The sequence below is a fragment of the Hydra vulgaris genome, chromosome 14 (assembly GCF_038396675.1).
Source record: "Hydra vulgaris chromosome 14, alternate assembly HydraT2T_AEP".
Classification (NCBI taxonomy): domain Eukaryota; kingdom Metazoa; phylum Cnidaria; class Hydrozoa; order Anthoathecata; family Hydridae; genus Hydra; species Hydra vulgaris.
The window spans coordinates 23758612-23771204 of NC_088933.1; the positions used below are offsets into that span (position 1 = coordinate 23758612).

Below are 12593 nucleotides of genomic sequence, written 5' to 3' on the forward strand. Positions count from 1 at the left end.
GTTGCAGGACATTTGAGCAAAAAACAGAGTTTTCCTTCAAAATTAAGTGGCTCTGTTTTCGACAAAGCTTGGCTGCACAACTGGCCAAAAATTGAAATCACTTGGCATAGAAACTAAGATCGGAATGAAAATATCAAAAGAATGGTCCAATTGTAAAGCGCTTTATTATGGCAAAAGAAGAGAGCAAAAAATATTTTAAAGTCTTTAACGCGTGAGAAAATTGTAGTGGCAAACATTTTTAGAACTGCATAAAAAATTGCAAAACAACATTTACGGGTTCCTTAAACTGAAGGTCTATTTAGAGTATTATTTTTGTCTTAATAAATATGTTTAATAAATAAAATTGCTTCAAAGTGGATTGATTCACCTGGAATATGTAATATAACATATCTGTGGAACGTCAATACGTGTTTTAGTTTCTTGGACCAGTTTAATGTCTGACTCTGTATAGCCAACTAGTTGGTATAATGATGCATCAACATGCTTACAACAGCCCCCTACATCAGCTTTACAATTGCATTTAGCATAAAGTACTTCACCAGTAGACACCAGTAGACTGCTACAAGTGTGTAAAACTTTGTATTGTTTATGTTTCACAGATGCTGCAATATTACACTTTGTAATAAACAAATTTATGGATGCTTTTACATTTTTACAAAGTTTTCTTTAAATAAGCGATAGCCGAGAGTTTGATGCTTTTCAGATTTCTTTTACAATTATCGACAGATATAGTTCCTTTAACAAAATAATCCTTGATAAAATTGTGAGCTGTATTTGGCTAAAACAAAATGTCTTTTGTTCAAGTTGAAATACTGTTGTTTATATATTCCTCTTCATTGAAAGCAATAAATTCATCATGTTTAAATTCACGATAAACAGCTTTAGGTGTCGGAAAACAGCTCGGAAAAGAGCTAGCATCTGTTTTATTTTCTTAACTAGCATTAAAAGAACTCATCACTGTAGCAACATCTACTTCAAAAAAAAGAACTCATCACTGTAGCAACATCTACTTCAAAAAAAAGCTTTATTTGATTAATTATTTATTGTTTAGATTTAACTAAATACAACTACTAAAATGCATTGCTCATTTAAAGACTTAGGAAATGAGCAATGGAAATGTCTATTGCTTCATTTTTTACACATATAAAAGGTAGAGTTCCAGCACCTTTTTTTCTAGAAAAAAAGCACTGTATATATATATATATATATATATATATATATATATATATATATATATATATATATATATATACAGTATATATATATATATATTTATATATATATATATATATATATATATATATATATATATATATATATATATATATATATATATATATATATATATATATATATATATATATATTGTTACGAGATTTCGCTGCATAACGAAAATGCGTAAGGCATTTCTAAGTAACTCAACTCAGCAAATATATTTTGTAATGTTAGAAGTTATATTGCGTCACTAGCATCTTCAAGTACCCCATTGTAATTAAAGTTATTTTATTAACGCGTTAAAAATCATACAAACAGTTTTTTTTTCTCACTATAACAAAAGTTACAAATAAAATCTAAGTTCCTATTTGAAAAATCATTTTTATTATTTTTTTCAAATATGAACTAAATTTTATTTTGAAAAAAATATTTTTTTCGTAAAACATAAAATGATATTTGTTTATTTTCTTATAATTTTACAGTTAGTTTTTGGTTATTTTATTAACTGTTAATAAATTTTTTCTTATTTATTTTGTGAACTCTTTTTAATAATGTTTTTAAACAAAGAGTTTTTTTTTATTATTTATTAGTTACCAATAACGTATTCGTGATCATAATTTATTTTCATAAATTAAACGAACGTCATTAAAACTTTACGTTATTGAATTAACAATAAACAAAATATCTTATAAATAAAATATTTACATCAAAATAAATCGTGCATTTTTTAAACTATTATGACAAAAAATAATTTTTATATTTAAAAAGGAATTTATATATTTCATTCTTTAAGATAAAACTTAAAACACTTTATTTTTTTAACTAATTTTTAACAACAACAAAAAAGTTATTAAACAAACTGTTTCTTTAACAAAAAATTTATTAGTTTACAATTGCGATTAAATGCTGTTACTTACTACTTTATTTCTTCTGAATAAACGTCATGTTAACGACATCAAAAGATAATTTAAATATTCTAAAAGATAAAAGTTTTTGCGTAGCGCAAAACTGCTGAACGCGTAGGCAAATTGCCTTTTTGCAGGCAAAATGCGAGCTGCGTAACACTTCTTAACAAGGCCTGATATATATATATATATATATATATATATATATATATATATATATATATATATATATATATATATATATATATACATATATATGTATATTAAGGTGTCCCAAAAAACAACATTTTTCGAAAAATATATGCAGAGACCCCCTTAATGTGTTCTATCTAATACAAAAACACTAGATTTAAAATTTTTTTTGAATAAAAAATATTTTAAGGGGTCCCTCAAGACCCTCGAATATTTAATGGGTCCCTAATATTTTCAAAAAAAAAGGTTTTTTAAAAGTATGTCAACCTGGTACTCAAATGAAGCAAAATTATATAAAAATTTCAAAAATAATATTTAATTTGGAAAAATTTCAACTTATTTATCAAAATTGTCATAAAAATACATAAAAAATGCATTTTTTTGTTTTTTGTTAAAAAACGTAATTTTTAATGTGATAAAACCAAAAATAACAATTGTATATTTGAAATCTATATTATTTTTAAAATTTTTATATAATTTCGCTTCATTTAAGTACCAGGTTGACATATTTTTGAAAATTTTTTTTTTGAAAATATTAGGGGCCCATTAAATATTCAAGGGTCTTGAGGGACCCCTTAAAATATTTTTTATTCAAAAAAATTTTAAATCTAGTGTTTTTGTATTAGATAGAACACATTAAGGGAGTCATATATTTTTCAAAAATGTTGTTTTTTGGGACACCCTAATGTATTACATATGTGATATATGTATATATATAAATATTTTACATACAATATATATATATATATATATATATATATATATATATATATATACATACATATATATATATATATATTAGTAGAAAAATATGTTTTATATATATATATATATATATTATTATTTATTTTATATATGTATATATGTATGTGTATATATATATATATATATATATATATATATATATATATATATATATATATATATATATATAATTATATCTTAATATATTATTACTGATTTTCGTATTATTATTATTATCAAGAAACTTTTATGCTATATTATCTCACATTCATTTCTCAGCTTTGTTTTAATTTTCACATGCACAATTTTTGTCTTTTATTATTATTCAGAGAATTTCTTATATCCTTCACTACATGTTTAAATCTTTACATTTTTGCAGGCAATTTTTTTTTCTACTATCATATATTACTTAGTTTTTAGCGATGATTTTAAGTTGCGCAGGTTGTTCATTTTCTTACATTTTAGATTAATTAACAAAATTCTAATGAAGTATTTATGACAGCATTAAAGTTTTTTGAAGACTCTTTTGTGTTTTATTCAATTTTAAAAGGGTTTTTAATAGGATATATTGCCAATTGATTGTATTTGGTTTATTTATGCTGGTACCTATTTGGTTTAAATGGTCTTAGGGGGAAATTTATTAGTATTTTCTGTTTGTATACTTTAGTTGCTTTTTTTTTTTTGGGTGTTTTTATTAGAATTTTAATTTATTGTGCTTAGTGTTTTCTACCAGTAATATGGTATGTGATTTATTTAGTTATTTTTATTTATATTGTACAGCAGATCTACACTTTTTATATCATATCATCAAAAAATATTAGTATTTTACAAATTTGGGTATGGTTGGGTTGTGGCTATTTGTAGTGAGTCCTTTTTTACTGCAGTATGGATTAGGCGTAAGTTGCGGGGTAAAGCATAAGTTGCGATGGCGTTTGTCTGACGGGGTAAACTAGTTATTAGTGCTGATCCTCATCGAAACGCCAGTAATAATAGACCCAACTCTGAGGAGATGTTTATTACTTAATCACTACACAAGTTATGTTTACACATCAGCATTAATTTTTTTTTCCATTCTGAGGCCTTACATTGTTGTATGTATACTTTTTATTTTGTAATCAATTTTTGTTTTATAAGCTTTTGTTTGGTGATATATTTATTGTATATCTTCGTTCATATTTGTGATTATAAAATAATTTTTTTAAATTATTGTAAGTACTGTTTGGGTGCATTGTCTGTCTTATTTATTTTTAAATATTCCTCTATTAATCTTTATTTTTGTTTTGTTAACTGTCAAAATATGCTTTGTTCAAAAAATAATTCTTCTTTATTCTAATGTACTTCATTTCTTCCCTCAGACGTTCACTGGTTGGAATGTAGATATAGATTTGTATGTTGTATATACGTGGTTGGAATGTAGATATAGATTTGTATATTGTGTATATATGGTTATCATGTGTAGTTGAGTTTTGATTTTAGAGTTCATTAATTGCAGTAGTGGTGTAGTGGTAGAGCACTCGCTTCATAAGCGAGAGGTTCCGAGTTCGATTCCCACCACATTCCTGGTAGTACCGCACTCAACTTGTTTCTCCGTGCAGCAGCCTTGTTTGTCAAGGTTCGTGTTTCGGAGAACACTTATAATAAATAGTAATAATTTTTGTTATGTTATTATTATTATTATTGTTATTATTATTAATACTTTTCTTATTATCATTGTTATTATTATTAGTTTTTTTATTATTATTATTGTTAATATTAATATAATCATTATTATTTTTAACATTTCTTTTAAAGAAATAATCTAATTTTTAAATAGATATCTAAATGGTTACTCTGAATTAACTTTTTTCATTTTAATTTTTTAAATGGAGCTGCACCCTTTTTAACTTTTTTTTTTAAGTCTAAAATAGAAAAGTAGATTAAAAAAATGGATTCATTTCTTGAACTCTGTGATAGGTCTCAGAAGGCTATGATTCCATCAATTAAAAAATGTTTTGAAGTTTTAAATAGTTTTTTTTTTAAGTGTAAGATAAAAATGGTTTTAAGAAAATAAATGAAAATAAAAGAGAAAATTGCAACATTTAGTTAGTTGGTTTTGGTAATCAGCTACAAGCTGTTTTTGTTGTTATAATTAGATGAATTTTATTGAACTGTTTGATCTTTTTATTATAACAAAACTATGAAATTACAAATTAGCTAACGTAAATTAGGTAACAAAAATAATGAGCAAGAATTTATAAAAAAATTCGAAATTGAAGAAAAAAGGGTTTGTTTCTCAATAGTCAGCCATGCAACATGGTTATGTAACAAGCCTAATAGTTATATCTAATAGTTATATCTTAATAGTATATCTCTCTGCCTTAAAAGCTATAAATAGCTTGTTATGATATATATATATATATATATATATATATATATATATATATATATATATATATATTTATATATATATATATATATATATTTATATATATATATATATATATATATATATATATATATGTATATATATATACGTATATATATATATATATATATATATATATATATATATATATATATATATATATATATATATATATATACACACTTATATGTTGTCTGAAAGTTTTCTTCCATATTTTGTTGACAAAAAGTAAAAGTTAAAATGCAAGACTGGATTTTTTTTTTTGTTAATTGATAGACTGCCTGCCCCAACCAAATCCTCAGTCGATGTAGCAGCACTCCCTAGCGAGTCAGGCTATTTGTCAGTCGTTATAGCAGCACTCCCTTGCGAGTCAGGCTATTTGTCAGTCGATGTAGCAGCACTCCCTAGCGAGTCAGGCTATAAGATAGTCGATGTAGCAGCACTCCGTGCATGATTTACAGTAAAAAAAATAAAAATAAAAACATTTTATTAAAAAAAACAAAAATAAAAACATTTTAATAAAAAAAATAAAAATAAAAACATTGCTTATATTGTTAAAAACATTCAGTCAATTAAATTTGGGTTTTTGCGGCTTTTTTAAAAAATGATTAATTTGTTTTAAATTAATGGTATTTACTTTCTGACAACACGCAAATGTTGGACGAAAGTCAAAAGTAATTAAAAGTGACGTATGTATTGGCGTAAGAATCACTTTTTTCCTTCCGCTCTTCCCAAAGACAACAAACTATATATATATATATATATATATATATATATATATATATATATATATATATATATATATATATATATATATAAGAGCTATTTAAGCAACCGTAAACAGTTTGTTGATAGTAATTCAACAGTATTTTCCGATTTATTAAATTTACCTTGCAGAGTCCCTCAGGGCTCTATACTAGGACCCCTTCTTTTTCTTATTTACATTAATGATCTCCCTAAAGCCACTAATTTAATTATTGTTATGTTTGCTGATGATACTAATCTCTTTTTATCTCATAAATGTATAACAACGTTGTTTCAAAATATGAACATTGAGTTAACAAAAGTTTGTGACTGGTTTAAAATGAATAAGTTGTCACTTAATGTTGATAAAACAAAATGGACACTTTTTCATCCAACTTTTAAAAAAACTTACTGCCTAATGGAATGCCTGTTTTTTTTTATAGACAAAATGCAAATAAAAAGAGAAATATATACTAACTTTTTAGCTGTCTTTGTTGATGAAAATCTTAGCTGGAAACATCACAGAAATTTTGTGCAACATAGTTGCTAAAAGTATAGGAATAATGTATAAAGTAAGAAATTCTTTAAATAAACACATTTTAACACAACTATATTTCTCTTATATTCATTGCCATATAAATTATGCAAACACTCCCAGGGGTGGAAATACCAATAAATCTAAATTGTTACCATTTTAACATCAGCAGAAGCATGTTGCTCGTCTAATCAATTTTAAAGATAGATATGCTCATGCCAAGCCTCTCTTATTTGAAATAAAATTTCTTAATATTCATCAGCTGAATGTTTTTAACGTACTTTGTTTTATGTACAAGTGTAAAACTATCATATCTCCTATTTCTTTTCATAATCTATATACCTTAAAATATAAAAGTAAATACAACTGATAATTTAATTCAACAACCTTTTTTTCAAACTAATTTTGGAAAGTCAAGTATTTCATTTTGAGGAGCTTTTCTTTGGAACAGAATAGTTATGAAAAACTTTGATTCTTCCTTCAAATGGAATTACCCTTTATTCAAAGAGAAACTAAAAGAAATCTTTTTTTCTAAGACACATTTTTATATTTTTAACACTTTTATGTCAAATGAATACTTAATGTTGTATATATATATATATATATATATATATATATATATATATATATATATATATATATATATATATATATATATATATATATATATATATGTATATATGTCTATGTGTATATGTGTGTATGTATGTATGTTTATATATATATATATATATATATATATATATATATATATATATATATATATATATATATATATATATATATATATATATATATATATATATATATACATATACATATATATGTGTGGGTGTATATGTGTATGCAACCCTCGGAATTAGGAAAAATGAGGTTAGCAAAAATTTGCCGACCTCAATCTTTTAAACATCAGCAAAAAAAATTTGATACAAAGGTCTTACCATAAATTATAGAAACGAGGTCGGCTATTTTTTGCCGACCTCAAACACTTTAAGGTTGGCAGTTAGGTCGGCATTGTCGAATGCCGACGCTAATTCCGAATGTTGTATATGTGTGTCTATATATGTGTGTATATATATATATATATATATATATACACAACATATAATAGTTTATCAAGTTCTCATCTTATGTTTTTATGAAGGTAGTATTTTTCTGGTATTTTGTTATTTTCTATATATTTTGTTATTTCTTGATATTTTTTGCGGTTCTCTGCATTCTTTAGTTTTTATTTTTATTGATATACTCATTTGTGTTTTTTTTCTTTTTTATATATGTAAAGATAAACAAGAAATGTAAAATAAAGAATATAAAAAATAAATTAAAATAAAAGTTTAATCATATTATCATCTATATACTTTTTAGTAGAATAACTTACACTTTTGAACTAATTTTCACAAGGCTGTGATGAGAGACGGGGGAATGACCACTATTGTTCTGGTCACTACTTTTTTTTCAGTTATATATTCTTAAATAGTTTGTGATTCATAGTTTTATACACTCAAAATATAACCTTATAAAATTAAATATAGAAAAATTTAATTTGATTTTTTTATATAGAAAATGAAGGAACGCTTTAATATTAACATGCCTCATCGTTTTAATCCTAAAAATTATCTTGGACCAGCTTTTTGCGATCACTGTGGATCATTACTCTACGGATTATTTCGACAAGGTTTAAATTGTGAAGGTATGCACTATAGTTGTATCAGACAATTTTTAATTCAACTGATTTTATTATTTACAAAGTTAAATTTTTTATAAATAACATTTTATTGTAATATGCAGTTACATATTCATGAAGTTATGGTTACAGATTTCTGTAGTCTTAGTTTTTAGTAGTCATGGTTTCAACAGTTACTTACCATACTTTTTTTCAAATTTATTGTTATGTTCAAAATTGTTCAAGTTCAAGTGATACATTATTTAAACGTTTTACTCAATTTTTCCAAAAAGTTTAGTTTTTACAAGAGTTGCTATGGTTATATATTACCCATGATTCTGATTGTTAAACATAAAGTAATCATAGTCATAATAACAGTCTAGCTAGTTGGGTCGTTTTCACAAAACTATTGTTTTTAAACAATCAAAGTTGAAGTTTTGAATTTATGTTGAAAATTGTTTATTTATCTGGACTACTAATAAGTGCACAAAAATCTAAAAAATTTGCAAAATTAACAGATGATCAGTCCATTGATCATCTCATATTAGATCTAGAGTCAGATATTTTTTTCTAAAACAAATGTTTCTTAGTGATGTTGATGCTCTTCTTACTGAAATTGAGAATGGAAATGCTTTAATCTGTTTTAAACACCAACATTGTATTAAAAAATGTAAGTCAGAGAAAGGGCTCAAGCGCTACATAACTACCCAACACCCAAATAGTGATTCTAACACAGCCAATAAATCCAACAACTAATGTTATGCAAATGTGTTCTATAGATAGTCCTTTGTCATAAAAGGATTATAGTTGTTAAAAACGACCTTTGCTACTCTCCATGTATTGATGAAATTTCAAAATACATATTCTCAGAAAAAGATAATAACATCTGTTATTAAATCAAATGAGTGCATTGCATTCATTTGACTTAATAATAGATGTTATTGAAAATTTTGATGATGGCATGAAAGTTTTTTATCCAAAGTTTCAGAAATTTTTGAAAAATCCTACAAGTAAAATCTTAACTCCTGTAGAATATGACCTTGTTAATCATATTTTGCCTCATTTAAGGAAGTCTAAAAATGCAACCTCAGTTTTAGTTTTTGACACTGCAATTCAGTTTACATAAACAGAAAAAATATTAATTGAATACTTGGGAGGGTATGTGTTTAGTACTTTTTATCGAAGGATACGTTATTCAAAAAGTTGGCAAAGAAGATTTGGCCAGGAAACACTCCTTATTTTGTTGTCTATAAAATTGTAGAAAATGAATTTGAAAAGTGTAATATGAAACTAATAGAAAATTTATTAATTTAAAAAATAGAGGTGATCTTTAGTCTATATCATCTGATTCTTTTTCACTGGCACAATGAATAGATGCAATAAATTTGAATAAGTAATAAAAACCAAGTTTTTTAGAATAGTAAAAATAGCATTCAGAAACTCAACAAAAATTTTGAGTAAAAATATTGACTGCAGCAAGATGACAGCAGAATTTCTTTAAAGTGTTGAGGTTTTATCTTACTTTTTAAAAATTTGTAATTCTACTAAGAAAAAAAAGAACAAATTCGTTAAGAGAAGAAATCAAAAAAGTATTTTTGAACTTCGATGAATAAAGACATTCCAGTTACTTAAAAAAATGTTATTTTCATAGCCACAAATTTTATAAAAAAAACACATTCTAGCATACAAACTATATTGCAGCACAATGAAGAGATGCAATAAGTAATATGAAAATGTAATGTGTAAAATGAAAACCAAATGAAGTTATGTAAGTTTTTATTTTAATTAATAATATCAAATGTAGTGAGTCACTACTACTTGGTTTAATTACTATTAAATTAGGGTGATTAAACCTAATAGTTTAAATAGTTATTTTATTTAAATAATTTTAAAATATGTATATATATATATATATATATATATATATATATATATATATATATATATATATATATATATATATATATATATATATATATATATATATATATATATATATATATATATATATATATATATTCACACACATTTTTATGAAAGATCACTCCCTACCAAAACCCTACAAAAAAAAAAAATTAGAATAAATTGTTTTATACTTTTATAAGTTTTGTGGCTAGGAAAATAGCACTTTTAAATTTCCTTTTTTTGATGAGCTTATTGTTTGTTCCGATTTCGGCATGGTAATCTTTCTTTGGTAAAAGCTTCGTTTCAGGATTACTATCGAGACTATAAATTCCTATTATTGGCTTGAAGGACATTGGTTTCTTATTGTATTGTCATTATAGCCAATATCATGTAAGCCATCATTCTAAGTTTAGTTGGAATCAGTAATTTGTCACTACTTTTTCATCAGTTATTTTATTTTGAGACTGAAGACATTGGCATCCTTTATAAATATCATCTTTTTAAATAACAACTTCACATGAAAGAGCTCGGGTATGTTTGGTTTAAAGGAAAAGAATAACTATTAAATAATTCAAGATTTTTAGGTATAACCTGAAGAAGATAGCCTTTCTATATATGATAGCAAAATTAAAATAAGGTTACAAACAGTTGTATTAAACACTGATCTTTTTAGATGGAAGTATATTTTATGATTATCTGGAAGAGCCCATAAAAATATATGAATAGTAAACCATAGGCTATTATCAATATAAATTTTGTACTTAAAAACATTGTTCATCTCACTGAATTTTAAAAAAGTGTCACTAATATTTACATCCAAGTTTATGTAGACTAATACTTTTGATCAATGATTTATCCTTAAAAGATATATATGATTTAATATGAACTGCTTCAACTGGTAGTAAAAGAAAAAGTTGATTTTTAGGGATATCAAAGAAGCTGATGCTCGTGCTCTAGGAATAAATATACATGAAAAAGAATATGGAATTGTTTTAACAGGAAGATTTAATGTAGGAACCTGGTTTCAAAGTAGTTTAATTTGGGTTAGCAATTAACTTGTTAGCCTCGTAATGCTTTTCAAAAATAAACAATAACTTTTTTATTTTTGGGGGCCTAAGGCTTTCATCAACTACTCTATCTTTAGTTATAATATTCAAAACTTTTATTCTCCATTCTTAAATGTATTTTAAAGAGGGAAACACCTTTATTTCTTCAAGAAGTACCACAGCCAAAAAAGGAACAATTAACACCAGACATTTGCTAAAAACAAGGATTATTTAGAATTATAACAAATATTATTTTTAATGCATCTTTTTTTACAAAATATTTGCACTTATTATGTTTGAGAATATTGACATAAACTTCAGATATATTTTTTTTAACATCTTTACTTCCAACAATGCTGCAAGCAAACACTAGAGTTAAAAGTTACTGGAAAAGAAAAGATGCAGCTTACGAAGCAAGATAACAGTTAACAGACGACTTTAAAGATTGCATATTATATGAATCAGGAAAGCAAGATGAAGGGAGCAAGTTCTAAAGAACTGATGTGCAAGAAAAAAGACTAGACAAATACGAATTTTTGGAGCAATTAAGAACATTCACAGTAAAAGGATGAGACTTCATTGAATGGCGAGTAATGCAAGAATGAATTTTAGTATATGGCACAAGAGACACTAGCTCTTTAGAGCAGCGCCCATTATAGTGTTTATAGAAAAGAGAAAGAGAAGCAACATTACGTTGATGTCACAATGGTTGAAGTTTGGCTGCAAATGCAGGTCTAACTATGTTTACAATTCATTATTTCACCTTGTCTAAAAGAGAAAGGACATCATTCAAAGATTTGCTCCAGATATGCCAACAGTATTCCATACAAGGATGGATTTTGAGATTTATAGAGATAAAGAATAGAATCCGGAGTAAGAAACTGGCGAGCATTATGAAAAGATTGCACCTTAGCAGGTGCAAATTTTGCAATGGATTTGAGATATATCCTAGAAAGATCAGAAGTAAAAGTTAATTCTAGAAGACGAAGGGTAGATGACTCATCGAGTACATTACCTTTCATAAATATAGGAAGATCTAGATTATTGCAATAACCATTAGCTGAAAAAATTGAGTTTTATCTGATAAAGTTTACAAGCAATTAAGAGCCCCATGCTTTAGCAGAAGTGAGAGCCACTTCCAAGCAATCAGAGAGTGTTAGCTTCTTATCAAGATAAGAATAAATAGTAGTACCATCAGCAAACTATTCCTCCTTAGATAGGAGAATTTCTGGGAGATTGT

At 25.3% G+C, this 12593-nt stretch overlaps 1 protein-coding gene across 1 annotated transcript in view; it reads left to right on the forward strand.

The window, feature by feature from the left end:
* Positions 1-12593, forward strand: part of LOC100210930 (protein kinase C delta type) — a 62795-nt gene that overhangs the window by 23798 nt on the left and 26404 nt on the right. Inside the window, exon 7 of the mRNA XM_065818282.1 lies at positions 8300-8429. Within this exon, the coding sequence (XP_065674354.1) occupies positions 8300-8429 (130 nt within the window). The remainder of the gene's footprint in view (positions 1-8299; positions 8430-12593) is intronic.